The following is a 21,942-nucleotide window of genomic DNA, read 5'->3' as shown; positions in this document are numbered from 1 at the left end:
AGTCATTAGATTTTAGAGCCGAGAGCACCAAAGCAACACCTCTGATGGCAAAACTCTGCAATTTATTGAGTGCCAATATGTTGGTTACAGCATCTCAAATGTGCTCATATCCTTTTATTTGTGCTTTTTAGATTTTATGATTGTTGATCAAACAAAATAGACTTGAAAATAATCGTTACAGTCAGCTTTAAATAAGGATAGATAGATGGCAGTATATACTGACAGAGAGGGTTATATATGATTATTATTGAGGTTGTTGTTTGCAGTGGTGTTGAAATGGACTGCATTATATTGGAATACAACATATAATTAAATAAAATGAACACCTTTCTGACTGTCAGTCAAAACATTATCATCCATTATCATATTTGTAACAATAACAATAACAATAGGTATTATTACTATTTCAACTATATCTCTCAATCCACTTGTTGTTTTTTTAAAGATAATATTACTGAATTAAAAGGTAACTTCACTGGCTCACATAAAAAAAAAAGCTCTAGTTAAACCCAAACAACATATTCTGTTAAAAGTATCAACAATTACATCACTGCTGTCAATAAGTCAGGTTGCATCATCGTAATGAATGAGTGGGTATTCCCTCGATGACGCGTGGGCCGGACACTCGTGTGTACCTAGAGTGTATTGTTATCAATAAAGCTGTTAATCACGACAAAAAGTATGATTCACTCACAGCATTTAAAAAAAACAACACAAACCACCATTTGTGAGCCAATCATGTCAGCTCAGTGACGAACTTCCTGGTCACATTTTCTCGTAGGTCCCAGTCCCCCCTTTATTAATGGCTATGTTTGCTCCTGCACAGTCAACAGGGAGGAGGACGCGATTTAAAAAGCGAAGAAACACAGACTCGGAATGAGAAGAAAAAGCAAATAATCTGCCAGGAGAAAGAAAAAGAAAAGTCACACAGCTGAGCGTGGTCGGAGCCAGATAAGAAGAGTCACTCCAAATGGTATTTACTCTGTGATACGCCTAGCCCAAGGACGTACTGAGGAAGGCAAACACAGGCGAGACTGAGGGGACGAGTTGCGGGGATTTTTAGATGGCATTTGCCAAGGCTAGGGAAGGGCTGCGGAACACCTAGGAGAGATACGAGCTGGGAACACGTTTGGATATCATGTCTTGACCAACAAAAGAGCAATTATCCGCGGATAAACTGCAGCAGCACGTCAGAAATAAAGGCCTCCTCTGATGGAGCACTGGGCTCTTTAATCCAGCCAGAAACCCTCCCTGACGGGCAGCGACGAGCTACGGCAAAGGGTGAGGTACTGAAGTAATCGGGGGAGGAATAAAGAAAACAACAAAAAAAGAAACATTTAGATAAATGTTGCGAAAGTGAATCAAAGGCTAAGCTAATGTTGCGAAATCGCCGAATTTACCCTTGCTGCTGCGGAGAATGGCTCAGTCAAAATATCATCGCCGAGCAGCTGTGATAACGCTTGTTCCAGCCCTTCAGTTTCTCTTCCTCTCTTTTTCTGTTCAACAGGACGCTTTATTCGCAATTGAAGGGATTTATGGGATCACAAGGTAACCCTTTCAACCTAACGAAGTGTCACTCTTATGTCTGCATGTGGCTGTCAGTGGGTTTTTTCATGTTTCCCTCGTGTGACGGGGTTTTAGTTTCCTTTGTTTACAGTCTGAATCTGTGAACAGCTGATACGTCCTCCGCGATACTGCCTGTTGTGTATTTCTTTGACGTCCTGCAGCCACTGCGAATAGCGACCCATGTACAGATGTTTATTTTTATTCTTTCATGCACAGATAAACTGCAAAACAAAAACAACTGGAATTAGATTGATAACATTGCTTGTCTCTTGCATTGCCTGAGCTGTTAGGCCACGAAAAAGAAAGTAACAGCCAGCAGAAATAAAAACACTCTCTTGTAGCCACGTCTGAGCAACATAGATTACATACCCCATAATGCATTTGAATGTATCAATATGGGCTTGAGTGCAACTTCTACAATTGGATTTGCATTCACACATGTGCACATTGTGTTTGTATCTTTAGTCTAATGTGCTGATGACTTTTCTTTGTACCTCTCTGTGCAGTTTCTTCTGATGAGATGAGTGTGCGTGCTGGCCAGGGCAGTGATGAGGTACTGGTTTCGCAGGCGGTGTGGGACTACCTGGCTGCAGCTGGGCGGCCCTGGCTCATTGACTTCCAGCACAAGCAGGGGATGAGCGCAGGTATCATTAGGCGAGGAGAAAGGGGGGGCTGCTGCGCTGTGAGGCTGCAGCCGGTGGAAGGCTCCAGGAGCTCTGGAGCTGGGGTGATGGATGGACCCATCTCCAGCGAGACACGAAAAGCCTTCATTGACTTATGCCGCTGTGCCCGCAAAGAAATGAGCAAACAGGAGGGGGGACCCAAGAGGAAGAGGGCTCTGCTGCCCTGTGTGGGAGTCCTGGAGCCAAACGGAGAGGGGAGCCTGCTTCAGCCTCCACCTCCCCAGCCTCGGCGCTCCCAGAGACAGCAGCAGAGATTCAGGAAGCCTGCTGATGAGGAGGCCTGTGCCATGCTCCATGAGGTAGCCCTGAGGAAGGACATGGACTCCAGCTTGGCTTCCCATAGTGAGGCAGAGGACAACAAAACTTGCTCAATCTGCATGGGGGACATAGTGGAGAAGACGACCCTGGAGAGGTGTGGCCATTCATTTTGTCACTCTTGCCTGGATCAAGCCTTTAAGGTGAAGAAAGCGTGTCCTGTGTGTCGGCTCGTGTACGGCCAGTTGATAGGGAACCAGCCTGCCAATGGTACAATGATTGTAGAGCGAGATCCTGATCTGGAGCTTCCTGGCCATGAAGGCTATGGGTGTGTCTGCATCATCTACAGCTTCCCTCCTGGCCTACAGGCGGTGAGTAGACCAAGAGCATGTGCAGATGAAGATTGTAAGTGCCACTGGAATATGGAATAACTTGCAATTTTGACAATCATCTATGGGCATAATGAAAGTCAGTTGTTTGGGATAAATAATACAGATCATGTCAAATATTAAGATTGCATAGAATAATTTAAAAATATAATACGTTTAGGCATGAGAGTTCTTAATTTGGCATAAAATGTCAATTATTTTACTTCTTTAGTTTAATCATGATGTATACAATAACAATCTGGCCCCTCTGCTTGCTAGTGCAAATTATTGCTTTATTTTATTATTATTATTATTATTATTATTATATATTATATTTTATTATTCCTCCTTTTCCTCCTTTTCCTGATATCTGTTTGGTTATACTTCAATGATCCATCCCCTAATATCCAGTTTTTAGAGGTAAATACATCAAATTAAAGGTCCAATCTCAGGTCTAATTGTAAAGAGTCACCCCACCTCAAAAAACAAAAAATATTGTTTTATGATGCTGGTAAGGTGTGTTTATTTAATTATATTGTATGTAATTGAATAATACCGGTAAAACAGGCCTGCATTTGCAATTATTAACAAACACAAAAAGCATCCCTTTTTTCATTAATATAACAAATCTCAATCGCAAAAACCTCAATCATTTGGTGAATTTATACCAAATTTAAATGGTATTAATTAAGATTGGCCCTTTAAGGGAGCAAGCTGTTATCTCAGTCATGCTTCAGAGAAACTTTTCACTGAAAGGGGACCACGTAAAGTTTTCTTGTAAACAAATAAAAGTTATGCTTACATCTAGTATTAGCATTAAGTGCATTGTGTATCTTTGAGGTTTAACAAAGGCGTGCATGTCCTTCCTCCAGAATGATTTATATCCATGTTTACTAGCTTGGAGCCTTTTTCTTCCTTTGTTGGAGCATTGCTGCATATATTGTCTATATAAATGCCAACGTCTTTCAAATCCCCAGTTTGTGACGCAGGCTTGCTGTTAAATATTTGTAGTCCAGCACCAAGATGACCCCCAGCATTTTTACTCAGACTTTACACAGCTCCTCCCTAAGAATACATTATGAGACATTTTTTACAGACTGCTTACCCCTGAAAAGAACTGTCAACTGACCTTTATGTGTAAAGTCAGTTGAGTTTCCCTTTCCCAAAAAATGGATATAATAATTGTCTGAAGTAGCCCATATCTGTTCTTTATCTCAAGGATCAAAATTTAGAAACACAGTAACGTAAACATGTTGCAAATGTAGTTAAAAATACAAAACATGACTGGGCAACACAATTTATGTGGGAACAAAGTGTACCAGACCACAACAGACCAACACGATTGTTTTAAAGGCATTAATACCCCTTTTAAACTGATCCTGTTTTAACTGCTTTGTTGCCAACAGCCAGAACACCCCAACCCAGGTGTTCGGTACCCAGGAACAGACCGTGTGGCCTACCTCCCTGATAGCCCTGAGGGGAACCGCGTGCTGGGTCTGCTGCGCCGGGCCTTCGAACAGCGCCTTATCTTCACCATCGGTACCTCCATGACTACGGGCATGCAAAACGTCATCACCTGGAATGACATTCACCACAAGACCTCAATATGGGGCGGGCCCCGCTGGTATGTATAGCCTTTTAGCTGGAGGCGAATTGCCATTGAGATTTGATTTGGTAATAGCCTCAACAACTTCCCTAAAAGGTGTGGTAGCTGAGAAAAGGACTCAGTAAAGACTGACAGAAGTAATTCAAGTTCCTGTCAAGGAAATGCTTTCAGTTGATGTCCTTGGCTAGATGGCACTATTGCTGCCTGAGCTCATACAGATGCAGTGATGGCTTTTTTATTTCTCCTGACAGTTTTGGCTACCCAGACCCCACTTACCTGGTGCGAGTGACAGAGGAGCTCAGAGAGAAAGGCATCACGGCGGACTGACAGCATGAAAATGACAGACTCTTCCAAGACTTTGTAGGACTTTCCGAGTGTCCTTGCGGTGGACGTGACTCGGCTCCAGGTTGTGCTCTGAGACTGCCCGTCCCTTAAAAGATGGCTGAAGACAAGGCCCTCAGCAGACAGGCGTCTAATGCTGCAGCAGAGCCCACATCACTCCACTAATTGTTCCTCCGTTTCTTCATTTTTCCTCCAGAGTTCAGCTTAACCCAGTGCTACATGCGGAAGAAAATACTTTGAGTGCAGTGCATTCTTGTATTACACAGTCCTCTACCTGTCACTGTTGGCAATAGGACTGATATCTGATGCACTTATTTAAGAGCGTTGTGTTGGTGTGTTGGAATTCATGGTACTTATATATTATTTAGGAAATCTAAGTTTAATGTTATAAAGACAGTTTATGTTATATTAATGTTTATTTCTACTCTGGGGATTATTTTATTCCTTACAAGCACATGTTCTTGGTTTTATCCCCCCAGAAATGTTTGTTGAGTAAGTCTCTAATTTGATTGTTACTAATTACCTGTTGTAAGGATAGTACTTGGGTTATATGGCAGAATAGCACTGCTTCAATAGAAAGAATTCATTTTCTGAAGTTATTGCAATCTAAAGCACTCACAGGCACTTTGGTATGGGAGTTTGTTTTTCAGTGAAGTCGTCGTCGTCATTATTGCTTCCTCTGTGGAAGAGAGCTCGGGGCAAACAGGTTCGCGCAGCCGTCAGCTATTAGCTTGATGGCTACAAGTTGATGTCAATTGCTTGGAACTCTTCATTTGTGTGTGATCTTCATTTTCCCCCCATTTGTACTGAAATAGGAAGAATGTTAAACTGTCTTGTTGCAGCACCTTTTATTACACACATTAGGACTTTCCCCTGGGGTTTTTTGCCATCGGTCACTCCTGTTATTTTAAGATGTCTCCCAGGTGTTGAGCCCATTACCTCAGTTGTTAGTAATGTGCTCATCTAATTACCAGATTTATGACGATGTCAAATAAAAAGGGCATATAGACCACTTAAACCAAATGAAAGGCACAAAAGCTCTTTAAATATCTATGCCTCTGTCCCTGTCAAACTGGGAGATTTGCCTGATTTGCTTGCCTGTTCTCATTTAAAATGAGGTAACTGTTGTGAATTTTGTTTATCTAAATAGATAATCAATAATGCACAGTGAAAAAATATAAGACAATGTTGCGGGAACAATTGATTCGATTTAGGGTGGGGTATTGATCTCATTTTGTTGTGCCTTTCTTATATTCACTTTTGATAAAACTCGAGCATGATGTTACTAATGAACAATAAGCAGTTTGGGCGTATTTCGGTGTTATTTGATAGATAAACAGCATTATGTTTGTAGCTAAACTATCTGGCTTTAAATAAAAAATACTACACAGTTCATGAAAATATGTATAATGTACATTAAATTAGCTTCTCCTTCATAAACATTCTTGTAGTCCAAATGCTGAAAACCCCCCTCAGAATTGATAAAGCTGTATGTGTGAAAGTGCTTTGCTGAGTGCAGTAACCTGCTTGGCTAGTGGTACATTTGTCATTAATTTGACTGGTCAGATCTATACATCAAATACCCTTTTTATTATGTTTTCATCTACTTTGTATTTTAGTTAAGGGACCAACTGAAATCATTTTGGGACACAGGATTGTAGTTTACTAAAGCTACTGTGCAAACATTTCTATGCATTACATAAGTGAGGAGGAGCCAGGAGAAAGGATAGTTTGAGCGATTACACATATTACAAACTGATTGTTAAGGAAAAGTTGGAGTTTTGCTTTTCTAATTGTGTTGATTCGTACTTTGTTGATATTCAGAATAATGTGCTTTACATTTTAATACTTGAATAAAAAGTTATGTTTGCGTTTGTGTTGGATATTCAATGTAGGCCCTAAATAAACCAGGTGCATCATGGGAAACCGAATATTAAACCTGTGTCCATTTGGAAAGTGTCCATTTGGAATGAGTTGTGGCCTTTAGTCAATCATTAATCATTCATTTTAGCCAGAACTGTTCCCCTGTAATATCAATACACTGCTCTCTGCTAATGCACTTTGTGCCATCTAGTGGGCAACATCGTGACCAGCACGACAGCTTGAAAATGCTTCATACTTTGTACCTAATTTTAGCTTATTCTTTACAAATGGGCGATGACGTGGCTTATAATTGGTCAGGTTTTTTTTAAGTACAGTCATGAATATTAATGGCTTAATGTTCCAGTGTACCAGGTAAGTATGAGTGATGCCCATCACAGTGGCTGAGATGCATGTCACACAAACTAAAAGGCCCTGGTTTGAATCCATCTGGGGACCTTTGTTATCATGTCATCTCCCTCTCACACTCTCTACATTTCCTGTCTGCCTCTATACTGTCAATTTAAGGCAGAAATACCCAGTAAATAGTCTTTGAATAAAAGGATTGTTAGGTGTCCTATGCTACCACAAATGAGGCTCGCAGTTTTATATCGAAAAAGAGATTACATAAACAATTTATAAATGCTGCTGAATGAATGAATTACGTGTTGTTCCTCCACTTCACTTCTCAGCACGTTCTCATTCCCAGGTCGTCAAATACAGATCTTCAAAAACCCCTGAAATACTTTAACTTCAGAAGTTTTACAGAGGCGGCAGATAGTATCCTGATTTTCTTCTCTCTTGCTCACAGCTGCAGACAAGAAGATACTGGTTAATTATAACAAATTATCAAAGCAAGCACTTGAATGTTAATTAATGTCTCATTATTCACCAGTTTTATATATGAAGTGGCCTATTGTCACACATTCAAATTCTTAAGGACCAATCAGTTTTCAGGCCAGATAAATAACAGGTATATTCACTTATAATCAAAGAGTTTGAGATATTGATTGAAACATTTTTGCATTTTGAGTGATTCTCATCTGATCATAATCCGAGTACGTTTACTCACTGATGTACACAAAATTAAAGCAGTATCTGAACTAATATAGGTTAACTTGTCTAGAGAGTAAAAAGAGCTGTCAGTCAATATGGGGATAGTGTATTCATTCAGATCCTTTATTTAAGTAAAAGTAGCAACTGACTTACCACAGTGTAGAAAAATACCCAAAGTAAACATTTTGAATTCAAAATTCTTAGTAAAACTATGTAAATAATATCAGCATAATGCACTTAAAGTATAAAAGTTACTCGCTGTGCAGGAAAAATCACCTCCGCCAGTGTTAAATTACTAAATTGTACTTTCTTCCTGTATTTTATATGCTCTCAGTCTTTAAATAGTAAAAAGCACAATACTCTCCTCTTAAATGTAATGAAGTATAAGTATAAAGTAACATAAAGAGCAGTACAAGTATCTCAGACTTGTACATGAAATGTTTTATACTTTTAATTGGTTCATGAAATGAGCCAGTGAGTCTTTACAGATATCAAAGCTACATTTTCTCGTCAGACCCATCCATACAAACCAATGAGAGGTCAGTGTTTGCACCACTTCCTCGCACATGGAGGTGCATCACCCAGTGGAAATGAACCGGTACTTTCCTTATTTTTACGTCACATATCTCCGGACCAGTCAATGCTCCGGACGCACATTACAAGCCCGATCGCAACCGTACACGGAAAGGCAACATCGTCACATACCGGAAAAAAATAATGGAAAGCACATCACACAGTCACTCCGGTGTTGTTCGTAAAAGTGCGGAAGACTGCGCCATTTGCTTGGACAAAATCCAAGCGAAGAAAACGCTAAAGTGCCGCCACTCTTTTTGCTCTGAGTGTATAGACTCGGTTTTCAAGTTGAAGCCCGCTTGTCCGATATGTAACACCTACCACGGAGAGTACACAGGCACCCAGCCGCCGGGCACGATGGCGGTGTCGCGCAGCTGGCAGCGCCTCCCTGGCTTTGAGCACTGCGGATGTCTCGTCATACAGTACAGTTTCCCTTCAGGGATACAAGGGGTGAGGTTTACCTGGAGCCATACGCCAAATGTGTGGGCTACATAACGAACCGATTAGTGCACTCTGACTGCACCTTTCAGGCTGCTTTTGATATCACGACCGTCCACCAGAGGGCGCTGTTGTTTGTTTTTTCTTTTGCACGGACACATTAAAGCATCTGGATTAAGTATGATAAAATGGCCGCCAAATCATATCCGCTTCGCCCGAGTATTACACACATTTCTTCCTCATGTTCAGTCCGTTTTTGTGAAATAAAACTATTAAACCCGTGTAAACCCGTTATGGAGGCGTCCTAGCCTATCCTATAGAGGAAGTGACTTCACAGGCGCAACCTTCGGTTGCCATAGAAACAGTGTAGGGGTGGAGGAGGACAAGATGTGCTGGACTGTTTGCCCACAACTCGCCTTGTTTTACAGGAATATGCTTCCCATTTAAAGAGACTTGCAAAAGTCTGACAACGCTCAACTGGGAGTGCAGCTAGTGATTATTTTCACTATCACTTGCTATCACTGCTGATTGTTTTCTTGATTGAAATTGATAATTGCCCATTTTATGAGATTAAAAAATTCCATCACAGTTTCCCATAGCCCAAGGAAAAAGATATTCAGTTTACAGTGATATTAAACAGAGAAATGCAGCAGATCTTCAGAAGCCTGAGGCAGACAATGTTTATGGTTTTGATTTGATTTGAATTTACTGAAATAGTTGCATATTGATTTTCTGTCAATCAAAAACAAATTGGTTACTCGCCTACTCTTTTTAGCTCTACTCACAACACCTTTCCTATGCGGCAGAAATTATTTCCAGTCCATTTTAGGGCATTGTTTTCTGTACAAGAAACCAGCGAACATCATCTCTCGTCTATCTGTGATAGAAAAAGCGCACAGGCATCAGTCTGTAGATGTCTAGGGGGGTCAGATGGGTAAAGTAGATGAAACCAAAGATTCGGCATTGACTTTCATCTTGGATCCACTAAAGAAACTCACTAGCAACCCAGTATTCTAAATTTTTCTACAGGATATAAATGGAAGAGATGTGTGTGTGTGGGAGAGGGACAGTGAGAGAGAGAGAGGGGTTATTTTTGGATGTTGTGCAACACTGAAAACATCTTAAAGTGTTGTATGAGGGAATGCTTTCTGTGTCTCAGGAGTATTTCAGAATCCACCAAGGACTGCCTCTCAGTGCCAGAAGAAGTCGACATTTGTGACTGTAGAAACAACCCAAAAATGTGTCCTTGTTTAATTCCTTATAGGGAGACGTTAGAATGAGCACTAGCCCTACAGATATGTTACAAAATGCATCAATGTCTTGTATTCCCACAATTCCCAAAGGGAAGATTTTCATCTGGACTTGAGCCTTATCATAAAAGGGCCACAATTGTTGATTAGTGCATGTTACATATATGCTGTTGTTTACTTTATTACAGCCTGAGCACCCAAACCCTGGGGTGAGATACAGCGGCACCTCTCGTACTGCCTTCCTGCCAGACTGCAAGGAGGGTGAGAAAGTCCTGAAGCTGCTGAGGAAAGCCTTCGACAGGAGGCTCATTTTCACCATCGGACGATCTGTCACCACAGGTCTCAACAACGTCATCACCTGGAACGACATTCACCACAAGACCAACATAGAAGGTGGTCCACAATGGTATGCACATTATTGCTGTTGAATACATTTTCACCCATTAATGTAGCCTACCTTGTTGGCTGTGATGAAGGATTTACAAAATAAAATTTTAGTTTTTTGTTTCTCTTATATCACAACTTATTTATGTAAACCTATCTGCACTATTAGTAGGCATAAATAAACACATTAAGAGTCTACAGCCATGCTAGCGGCTCCCTGAGGCTGTATTTGCTCAAATGTTTGCACACTATTTTTACTTGCATATTGCATATAGTTGTATATACTTATAGTGTATATACTTTTCATTTATAGTCTTATATTTTCTTTTATATTTTGTAATATCGTATTGTACTTCCACTTCTATACTCTCTACACTACATTCCCTTATGCTGCTGTGTCTAAAGGTACATCTTATCTTATCCTATCTTATTTAGGCTCCCCGGTGCTTTAAAAATGCTCAGAATGACAATGCTAACATGCGGATATATAGCAGGTAAAAAATATTAGCTAAACTAAACACACAGTCGTACAGCTGAGGCTGGTGGGAATGAGATTAGCTTTGCAAATATATGGTCATAAACCAAAGTATTGGACAATGACGGCGCTAGATGAAAAGTTAAGGCATCACCAAAGTTCAAAATGTAGAGAACCTGAACACATCTACCAAATTTCATGGCAATGCATTCAGTTGTATTTCACTCAAAACCTTGAATGTCAGCCTTACTGTGGCATGGCAAAACCAGCAAATAGTTGAGATATTTCAGATTGGACTGGAGTGGTGGACAGACTGGCAGATATATTCATTCCTAGAGCCACACTGCTGGCGTGGCCATGGATGGATGATTAAAAATATGATATAATCCAATTTTAGCATGCTTGGCTGCATGAATAGTATATTGTTGTTGTCGTGTAAAATCCTTTTTAAGTCCCAGTTTTTCACGTTTGGTTCGTCTCTGTGGGAAACAAGAACCTTTGGTGCTGCAAAGCCTTTTCAAATTTATATTGACTAAATATAAAATACAGGAAGCTGAACAGAAAGTTTTCTTTTACTTGTCCCAGAGATATAGTAACTATATTTTCTGTCCTTCTTCATTCCAGTTTTGGATATCCAGATCCAGAATATTTGTTTAGGGTTCAAGAGGAGCTCCGTCTAAAAGGAGTGACAGAGGATCCCTGATGGATGAAGACAATTAGAAGACATCCTTTGAAAAAAAATTAATACTGTGTATTGTTGCAAAGTTTCTGATTTTAATCTGCACTTTTTGCAGTCCTCAAGCAGGGAGCTTAATCATTGACACTTTAAGATGATTTTTTTCTTTGAAAGGGATACACAGAGTTCGTTATTATGTTGCGACATGGAGGTTACTGGCTTTTGCCCAAAGATTGTTCAACTGACTATGCAAAAAAGATACTTTAAACACACATCACAAAAAAACTACAGTAGATTGGTAAAAAAGGGGCTATACCACTGATCATTAGATTGAAATAATATCTCATCTTTTGTAACTCTGAATCACAGATCTGGTGCCTAAAACCAGACATATGAGATAGAACAGGAGGTAAAAGCAGTCTTCACTTAATCAGGCAAACAAATCCTGAGTACTAAAGAGACCAGAACAGTGTACAGGCTGGAAAAGCCTATACATCTAACCAAGAGCAACTGCTAGCTGTGTTCTATATAGGCATATTATATATATATATATATATATATATATATAGAATAATAATGTATTGATCCCACAACCTTTCACAACTCTGAAATATTTAAATGCTGGCTGAATGGGTCCACCAACATTACATGTTGTATATTACGCAGGAATAAGCCTGTTTCACAGTACCTAATGTTGGGTGACTGCTTTGACATTGTTCAGTATAATAAATTCAGGTTCTGTCCATACGTTCAACTAGTGAGGTATTCAACTGTATGTGGCATTGCCATAGGTAGTGTATTATGTTTAAAGGTTGAGTCTGGTGATATTCTTTTTTTTCTCTTCATGTCCACAAATCCTGTGAAAAGATCAAAAACAACAGTGAATACTAGCAAGTATTGCCGCTGTAGTCAAAGTTTTCATAAGATGTAGCTTATTCCTCTGAGCCACAGACCAACATTGTTGTTGAAAAACTAATAAGAACATCAATGGGTGACATGTTCTTTCATTACAGTGAACATGGACACTAGTTCATTTCAAGTTGACCCCATATACAAAGTCCTGCTGCTGTTAACATTCACTAATGCACCAGATCTGTGGCTGAAAATAGCCCCAAACAAATGCACCAACTCCTGTTGGAAAATGTTTGTTATTTTATACATTGTTAAAGATTTACATCTTCAGTATGAATGAATATGCTCAGGGATGACAGATGAACTCCCGCATTGTTGGTTTTGATCCACTCATGGGATATATATACACATAATAACCAGTCTCATTCTATAGCACAATTGATACAATTTTAATTCATTTTGTGCCTTTACATGAGTCAGTCATTGTACTGTATTAAAGGAAGTGTCGAACAAAAGGATCGTTGTATCTATCAAACTGTTTGAGCCCAAAAACATTTTTGATACGTTTTCCTGCCTTTTACCCGTCTGGTCCACTAGAGGGTGATGCGCTCCAAAAAAAAAAGAGTATGTAATGGCCTCTGCTTGGTATGCAGCTGTATCATCATCACAAACCCACAGTCCCACAGCACCTCCCAAACCTCATCACCCAAAGTCAGTGAGAGGAGCGGAGCATCTGCTATAGATGATGAGTCATGTGTTTCTATGGTGCTACGGGCAGTTTTAGCAGCAGCAACTCACATTGTATGTACAGCAGAGGGAACAGTTATCACCTTGTGTTTTACCACAATGAACTGATCATCTCTGGATTCCTGATGGCAGTGCAAGTACTGTTAAAGCTGCACTTGTAGTAGTTACATGCACAGACAGATGCAGGTACAATTTGAAGGTTGTCAAAGACAAAAGAGCTCAAGGCTCATCTGTTGTTGAAATGTTAAATGTTAGATGTGTAATAATTGTGGTAGCCATTAGTACAAATAAACCTTAAAATATTTTCTCTTTTCATGCACCAAAGCTGGGCATGTAAGTTCTGTTTATGCTTTTCACTGGGCACTCTGCAGCACACATTTACCAAGTTTCAACTGAATATGAATAACGTCCAGCTGATCTTCTTCTCAGGGCTGCAGCACAGAGTTATAGGATGAGGAATGAATACCTTTAACCAATATTTCTATATCAGAAAGAGTGCACATGTGATAAGGCGGAGTTACTGGACTTGGCCTCTTTAGTGCTTTGGTGTTTACAGGCTGGGGGCATTTCTGTGGCCTAGGATCTCAGGGCATCTGCTGCTCTCACAAAGCAGACCAGAACCCATCTGGTCAAATGTACCCCCCCCCCCCCCCCCCTCCTCCCCCTTTTTTCCTTTATTTTTTTTCCCCGTTTTCCCTTTTTTTTTTTTTTTCCTTTTTTCTTTTTTGTCCCTTTTATTATTTTTTTTTTTTGTGTCTTTTTTTTTTGGGCCTTTCTCTGCCAATTCCTTTTCATATCTGTTCTGTAAACTGAAAAGACGTAAAGATGACTATGGGCTCATCAGACATTTCATAAACGTCTGTGTCATTTGAGAAGAAGAAAAATGGAGCACTGAACATGTAAAACCTACTGTCTACTACTTTCAAAATTAACTTTCCTAACCTAATTTGAACGTAAAATGTTCCTTGTGAAAGGCTGAAAAGTGGTTCCATACAAACACATCCTCCCATTTGACATATATCTTCAGGTATTATTGTTTAAATGCAATTTATTTCAAAATATCTTTCTTAAACTAAATAAAACTACGGGCATTTATCTTTTCTTAAAAAAAGTTGGGTCAAAATTGATATTAAAATGCCCCTTTTCCCCCATCATTGTCCATCTGGACATCTGAAAATTGAGGCAAAGAATTACAGATATGTAACCAAAGCTATAAATATGTCTCAATAACTATGCAGAGCAATATTGTGGTGGATTAATTATGCATCAATGTAAATGGCCAGAGACAAGCCTCCCCTATATAATGGATTGATGACAGCATGAAAATAAACTCTCTGTGTATGGATTAAGACACATACATCTGTAGCTGCTTTCATTAATTTCCATCAAACGTCGTTCTACACTGTTGTGGCAGGATGACTTGAATATCGTCCTGTTAGGCACTGAAAATAGCACCAAGACTTTCTGGTGGTGACTAGACGGCCGCTCAGGAGGGGCTCCAAAGAAACACACAGATGTGCATACAGATCAGACGAGAGATGTGCAGTGTTTCCTGTACTAAAGATGATAAGAAAATCATTATGTGACAATGCAGAGCTGTTGTTCTCGCCCCCTCTACCCACTGTGCTCCTTAATTAGAGTGTTTCTGGCTGTGGGGAGAACCCTGGCACATCGCCTGCCTGCCTGCCTGCCTGCCTGCCTGCCTGCCTCCTCATCCTCTCATCCTCTGGCACTAAAGCCACACACATATCACAGATATACCTGTATATTTGGGGGCATAGTCTTCGTCTCCCTTCACTGTAATGAGGATCAGCTCCACTAGATGTAGCCTACTTTTGCATACCTTAGTAGGTATGTTTTTATTTTTTTTAAATATCTGCCCAGTTTCCTTTTTTAATGCCAACATTGACAGTGATAAAGATTCTCTGGCTTCCCCTGAATCTGTAAAAAAAATCTGTATATCCAAACCATAAAGGCCAAACAAGGATATTTCAGGCTGTGCTTGTATGTTAGGTAAATGGACAGGAGGAGGCTGAGGAGGCATCTGTCTCCACACACACTCTTTCTGTGACAGAATGTCAGCCCACACCGCTGACATGCTCATTCACTGTGCCTAAGGCTGTTTGCTTAAGAACAGCAAAGTGAAGGTGGGTGTGTGGGTGCTTGTGCTTCTGTGGCTTTTGTCTGTGTGCCCTTGACTGCATCTGTGCATACAGTATGTACGGATATGCACTAGTGAATACTTGAGCATGTGTGTGTGTTTGTTGAGGCGGTTTCTCACATTCTGTTCTCTGATTCATAGCCGGGGCTACATGGCTTTTTGTATGCCTGATTTAGCAGAACAGACCCTCTGCTTTTCTTAGTAATGCTGACAGATTTACTGACTTACTTCACCGACAGGACACAACAGCAGAGCTGGCAACTATTGGGGTCTTTGGCTGGGTTGTCAGCGTCACAGATTGAAGACTCTGCTCAAGCTGTTCTTCATTAGCGACAGCCGAGCTTCTCCTCGATATGAGAATAGCAGCTCCATCATCTGTCCTCTGTGAAAGAAGATGAAAACAATGTCCAGTAATTACCTCTCCAAATTAAAATCAGGGACAGTGTTGTCATCAGTTGTTTATCATGCTTTTATAGGTGTTTCTGTTCACATCACACACAATATTCAATCTCATAGTCTCATTCATGTGAAACTGCAGTAACTGGCTGCGCAAGAACATCGAAAAATAATATAACAACAAAGCTAAACAAAAACCCCTGCAAATACAGTCTAGTAAATATTTTCTGGGTGCACTGAGGAATGCCAAACTCCTTTGTTGTCCTTCCTGTCTGAATCCTCAGCCTTGGCCATCCACTCTCAGACTGCCTCATGTAAGAGCAATTAGCTGTGGCTGTCATGGCAACTAGCATGACCTTTCTGTCATTTTACAAACGAGAATCTCAACCAAGGTCTGACTTTCTTCTGAACAACTGCAACAGCTGTCTGGAGCTTTTTTCACATAAGTGAAACCACAGTTTTTAATTTCAAAAACTGGCTGAGGCTGGCAGGAAATTGTCTTGGTGAAGACACTGGGCGCGTCATGTCTCCACAGATATTATATTGTGGAAGTTTTAATGCAGGCTGGTATATTTTACACTGGAAGGTTGTATTCAGTGGCACCATTACTGTATGTGAGCCACATTGAGCTCTTTTATCTCTTCCTTCATATGGAGCAGATCTCATATCTGCATTCCATAAGTTCTAGTGAATGGAAAGTACAGTTTGCTACGCATATAAATCTAAAATTAGGATTCAAAATTACACATCAAATGCAAATAATGTATCTCTTTTGTTTGGGTTTCATCCCAATTTATTTACTCTAGACTGCAGAAGAAGAACTAATATAATTAGTGTTAACCAATTGTTTTTCAAGGGACTGCCTAATTGCAAATCTCAGAGAGAAAGCATCATTATTATATAAACATTTGGGCTTGATCCTGCACAAGTTCTTAAGGCCTAAATATAAAGTGTAAATATAAATGGCCTAGCTCATGAAAAATTGTGTGCTTGCCCAATTGTAGATTTTATATTTCTGTGCCAAGGTGTAGGCTGAAAAAGCATTCTCTGCTGGAGCTGAGTGCACTTACTGAAAGATTTTATTTACCCATATGTGATGTAACTATTTCTTGTACTATCCACGCAGAACCCTGATATAGATCCAAAGCAGATCAGGCTAAAGCTGCAGAACTATGAGGCAAGTTATACCAGTCTCTAACCAGTGTTTTTTGTCTCATGTCTCAAGTGTGTGAAGTGGGCACCTTGCTTCACCTGTGGTTTGTTCATGTAGAGACGTCATGCTTCCAGAGGGCTACGCAGGAGTCCTTACAATAAGCAAATGGAACAGCTGCACCTTATGGAAACAAACAGCTCACTCAGCAGTTTAGACGTTGAATCATAAGAGTAAACAGAAAGCTTAATCATGTCAGATAATTATAGCAAGAGTTGAGGATGTTGTGTGAATACTGCCACAGAATGTCCCTGTATGATACATAAATCAACGTGAGTCATAAGATGTATTTTCATATTCATTGCCTACTTGGTATCCTTTTTTTCAGATCAAAGCTTGGTCAGAAGAAAATTAAAGTAGCCATACCAGTAAATGTGGCATATGTCTCACAAACCAGAAAGAATAATGAAATCTTGAGGGAAGCTTTGAGTTTATCTCTGGAAAAATATTTGTTATATTCAAAATTCAGTTCCTGGCATACATACTGTACATGTCTAAATCAACAGCAAACAGAATTAAAGTTCCAGACTGCCTGCTTAATTTCATGATTTCCAAGACTGAAGATTGTTTTTTAAACCAAATATCACAAAACAATGAGAGTATTGTAACAGTAATATGATGTAACACATTAGTTAAACACAGTGTAGATCTATGAATATTTTGTCTACACACAAGAACTCTTTTGAACATCAAAAGCCATCTCAGTAATTAAAGAGAGAGATGGAGAAGAGGGAGAGAGTGAGCATTTAAGTATTGCCAATGTGGCATACTGATTCCTGTCACAAAGGTGCCTCTAAGCCTTCTACAGTCAGTATCAGGAAGGATAGCAACTGGGGGGAAAAATGCATATTTACTTATCAAAGATGCCCCCCAAGCAGCTGTGAATCAAAAACCTAGGAATATGCGAGTCAAAGAGAAGAGGAAGAAGAAACAGAGAATAAGAAGAAACAGCTTTGGGAGGGAGGACACAGACAGAGGGCGGATGAAAATCCTCCATATCTTTGGAGCTGATGTGTTGCATAGTAACAGACAATGCATGCCAGTATCTAGACCATGCATTGATTAAAAACTTTTCTTTTATCTTAAAGTACTTTCTTTTCCACCTTTTTCTAAAATGTGATGTATGCAGCGAGCCTGGAATTATTTAGGCTGGCTATCTGGGCCTGTATGATTGAGGAGACACAGTAAAGGCGGTAAGGGCAATGCAAGAAAGTACTGATATTTTCCCGAGCCAGATATGAAAATCAACCAGGATCACTGACGTGCACTATCCTTAATCTCTAAAATATTTTTCTCTTTTCAACCCTCCTCTTTATGAACAATACCTCTTATACAGTTCGCCTCTGGCACCACTGATCCAGAACTCTGTTTAATAAACTGAAGGATGTATCAGAAAAATATTAATCTCACTTTGTTCCAAACAGGATGTTATGTCAAATGTTTATGCGTGGACACTAGCTGAGAGCTGATGACAAGTTTAGAAAAAATTTGGTGTGGCATAAAAAATATAGAATCGTGCACAACTGCTGTGCTGTACCACACTGGTGGTGATGCTGCATTTTGCAGTTTCCTTCTGACCTATGAATCTGCAGGAAGTCATGGAAATGTTTTGTTTTTGTGTAACACATTGTTGAATTTATCATTTGCATAATTTTAGGATAAGTAACTGAGAGCCAAAGTGAGTATTTGCAAAGGCACGTGTGACAGTTCCACGGATAGTTAGAAATGTCATGACCTTTTAAACTCCAGCCTAGAGACGAGCAAGAACGTCTATAATTGTGTTCCTGTACCTTGAACACAGTGAAACTGGCACTGCATGTGTGCTCAGGTTGGCAGTGGGCTTACAGCCACATCCACCCAGACATTGCCATGCAGGAGTCATGTTTACTGAACTCAACTGTCTCATATGTAGGACGCCCGGTTAGCTCAGTGGGTGGAGCTGGTGACCCATGTACCGAGGCTGAGTCCTTGCTGCAGCGGCCCAGGGTTCGAATCCGACCTGTGGCCCTTTGCTGCGTGTCATCTCCTCTCTCTCTGCCCCCCTTTCCTGTCTGTCTTCAGCTGTCCTATCAAATAAAAGCCAAAAAAATACTTAAAAAAAAAAAAAAATCTCATATGTATCATAGTTTTGCTACAGTATCTGTACTGCATGTGCTGCCGAAAATACTACTGTGAGTCAGTGATTGAGGCTCATAGTTTCAATCTACAGCAGGCTCTTGACACCTCTGTTATACTGTAGGACAAAAAGACGCACACTACAGTTAGACGGTAAAACAGGACTGATACATTTTCTTTGAAAAGATATCCGTGCAACTCTACTCTCTCCTTCAAAAATCCATGCATCGTACATCTGCCTCTTTCTTTCATCTATAAAAAAAATCCGGAAACATGCTTTTATCACATATGTGCTACCTGTTGTTGTCATGACAACATATCCCTGTAATGAAATTGTTGCAGATCAGCACACAAAATGCCAGTTAAATAATTACACTGATAACAAAGCCTTGTATGCCTGCTTGCATTGTAAGAGCACATAAGCCCCTCTCATGTTTCCTCATAGGTTGTCTGTTTGATCTTCACATGCAACTTGGCTCGTTTCTGTGGATGCTGCCTGCCAGCAAAGACCTCGTCCCAATGCAGTGCTTATGCAATCTGCATTGGCTCTATGCTTCAGTTCCCCCTTTGAGTATGTACATGCAAGAACATCCCTCTAGTGTGTGTATTCTCAGTGCTTTTACAGCTCCCTTGTCACTAAGGATCAATGTCATTGCTGCGCTTAGTGTTACACCTCCTTTTACACTCCAGTGTTCATATCTGTTGCAGCAGGGTAAACATAAAGCATTTCTCTCTTTCACTTCTTTTTGAAGTAAAATAGAGATGAGCTTTAGTCTTAAAGATATTGAGCTATTGAAGATATCTTCCGCACAAACCCTCCCCCTCTGCCTTCGCTCACTCCCCATCTCCTTATTTCTTTACCCAACCCCCCAGGCAAGAGCAGGAGAGTTATTGCTCAGTGGGAGGGCTCTGTGGTCCCGTGTGCATCCCGGACTAAGCCGAACACACACCTCACTCTCCCTCAAACCACTAAAGGCACATGCTCCCGCCTGTAGCCATGGTTCCCTAAAGAGGAGTGGCGGAGAAAAAAATGAGCAGAGTGCTGTCTGCAGTAGCCTCAGTCTCCCTTTTGTCTGTCTCCCATCCTTCCCCCCACTGCTAATACTTCTCTCATAGCTTCAGGGACCTTAGGAATAACAGTTGCACACATGCATGCATGCTGATCAATGATGAAGTCTTGCTCTGTTTGGAGGAATGCACTGGTGCCTTTAATAGCTGCTCATGTTTTTCTTCTGAGTTATAAAACAGGTTCATCCATCAATTTAGGCGGCCAGATTTGGATTCAGTACTTTGATGTGTGCAATTAAAGCAGTGCTCTTTGCACATGACCACTGGGTAAAAAGTGAAATGATGGGGGTGAAACACAGCAGAGACACAATGTGTATTTAGGTGTAATTATGGAGTAATTATCACTGCTGTGCACTCAGTCTGCTGCAGCTGACCTAATCTAGCATTTTAATCAGCATGAAGGACAAAGCATCGGGCCCTGCTTATTTCTCCACTGGTGCAGCTGAGGGGACGGCGCTTATGGGCGCTGTACTGGATGTCTCCATGTTATTTTGGCTTGTGCAGACACACGCAGGATGTGGCCCACAGCCAAATCCACTGTGTGTGTTTCTCAGTGTGTGTTTGTGTGTTGAGGGTACAGCCTTGTGCTCAGACACTGTCACATTGTGCACAGCAGAGCACGCCTCAGCCTTTGTGTGTGGTTGCCCAGTGATCACAAAGAAGGGCACAGAGCATGTGCATATTGTGTGTATGTTTGTCTACTGTGTTTCTGTTTTGGATGTAGGGTTTGGATTGGTGCACTCACCGTGGGGAACATCCTCCATATATAATGTGCCCAATAGAGTCACCAACAAAACCTAAGACACAGTTATGCTCGTAATATACAGGGACAATTTTATATTTATATTATTTACTTGTAATGAACAATGTACAAAATTAAACATAAACATTGCCATTTGGTGTATTACACCAGATTATATGCAGTCCTTTTCAGGTTAAATCATAATACATGAAGCACTAAAATGTGGTACAGGGCACCTTATGCAAAGTCATGCACAACATCCCTCGTATGATCACTTAAATGTGCACATTTTTATTTTCTACCAACAAATACCTGTCACCTCATGTAAACAAGATTGAGGAAATAGGCTCTTCTGGCAAAAAGGAGCAAGTAAACATATACCAGAGAGAGCACACAAATAGCGTGTAAGGATTAGAATAACCCAATGATTACTCATCCAGCCTGCATCTGCTCAATTTGCATGACTTGTGCCATGGACACGTTTCTGGCCCATCCCGGTTAATGCATAAGGATGTGTCCTAAAAACAATACAGCAATGTCTCAATTCCTTGAAAAAAAACAACATTCGGTTTCAGAGGAACAACTTGTGCTCTCCCACTGTGGCCACAGGGAACATTAAACAATTGCTCACATTTGACTGAGCTCATTGGTGGTACTGCCAGGGAAACACAAGGTCAAGAGAGAGCTCTAGAGGAGCCGTAGGTTTAGCCACAGGCGGGAGTTTGGGGTCAGGGGTCACACAGAGAGGAGGGGCAGAGGAGCTACAACATAATGTTTAGTCCCAACTGAGCTTGAAGTTACAGAGGGAAGATCTGTTCAGGTGGGCAGTTACCGGTGCTGTGTATGTTAAACAACAATAGAGAGGATAGGGCGAGGATTTCATAAAAGTCATCAACAAGTAAATCATACACAAGAAAGAGAATATTTTGAGTTTCTCATGAATCTTATCTCTTAACTCATAGCCCAATATTTCCTCAGAGATTGTGTATCTAAATAGAACATATAAAAAAAGAGCTAGATTTTACTGCCAGCCTTTTTGCAGGAGCTTGTAGAGACCGTGAAGATAAAAGGCATAATAGAAATGCTGTGATCATGTCCTGTTAAATCCTGTTACACTAC

General features: G+C 40.5%; 2 protein-coding genes across 5 annotated transcripts; both read left to right on the top strand.

Moving 5' to 3' along the window:
* The first annotated feature begins 757 nt into the window (after positions 1-757).
* Positions 758-6,690, top strand: dtx3 (deltex E3 ubiquitin ligase 3). 4 transcript variants are annotated; one of them, XM_051423939.1, is made up of 5 exons: positions 758-1,281; positions 1,508-1,548; positions 2,073-2,875; positions 4,279-4,496; positions 4,730-6,690. In XM_051423939.1, exons 2-5 carry the CDS (start codon positions 1,536-1,538, stop codon positions 4,803-4,805), a joined length of 1,110 nt encoding a protein of 369 aa, XP_051279899.1. In that variant the 5' UTR covers positions 758-1,281; positions 1,508-1,535; the 3' UTR covers positions 4,806-6,690. The 4 variants fall into 4 exon arrangements, with proteins under 4 accessions (XP_051279899.1, XP_051279901.1, XP_051279900.1 ...); XM_051423941.1 differs by lacking the exon at positions 1,508-1,548 and having other exon boundaries at positions 758-973; XM_051423940.1 differs by lacking the exon at positions 1,508-1,548.
* A 1,647-nt stretch (positions 6,691-8,337) lies between these two features.
* LOC127376762 (probable E3 ubiquitin-protein ligase DTX3) lies at positions 8,338-12,899 on the top strand. Its single transcript, XM_051423943.1, has 3 exons — positions 8,338-8,759; positions 10,186-10,403; positions 11,481-12,899. The coding sequence occupies exons 1-3, from the start codon at positions 8,454-8,456 to the stop codon at positions 11,557-11,559; spliced, it is 603 nt and encodes a 200-aa protein (XP_051279903.1). The 5' UTR covers positions 8,338-8,453; the 3' UTR covers positions 11,560-12,899.
* Positions 12,900-21,942: the final 9,043 nt, after the last annotated feature.

Source organism: Dicentrarchus labrax, unplaced genomic scaffold (genome assembly GCF_905237075.1).
Source record: "Dicentrarchus labrax unplaced genomic scaffold, dlabrax2021, whole genome shotgun sequence".
In the NCBI taxonomy this organism is placed as follows: Eukaryota; Metazoa; Chordata; class Actinopteri; family Moronidae; genus Dicentrarchus; species Dicentrarchus labrax.
Note: the sequence above shows the minus strand (reverse complement) of the source record. Positions and strands in the feature narration are given on the sequence as shown.

Excerpts from the sequence above, each read along its gene's own strand:
- dtx3 (XM_051423939.1), top strand. Across the intron at positions 2,876-4,278 it reads TCCCTCCTGGCCTACAGGCG|CCAGAACACCCCAACCCAGG; the intron begins GTGAGTAGACCA and ends TGTTGCCAACAG. Across the intron at positions 4,497-4,729 it reads ATATGGGGCGGGCCCCGCTG|TTTTGGCTACCCAGACCCCA; the intron begins GTATGTATAGCC and ends TTCTCCTGACAG.
- LOC127376762 (XM_051423943.1), top strand. The coding sequence starts at position 8,454 with ATGGAAAGCACATCACACAGTCACTCCGGTGTTGTTCGTAAAAGTGCG. Across the intron at positions 8,760-10,185 it reads TCCCTTCAGGGATACAAGGG|CCTGAGCACCCAAACCCTGG; the intron begins GTGAGGTTTACC and ends ACTTTATTACAG. Across the intron at positions 10,404-11,480 it reads ATAGAAGGTGGTCCACAATG|TTTTGGATATCCAGATCCAG; the intron begins GTATGCACATTA and ends TCTTCATTCCAG.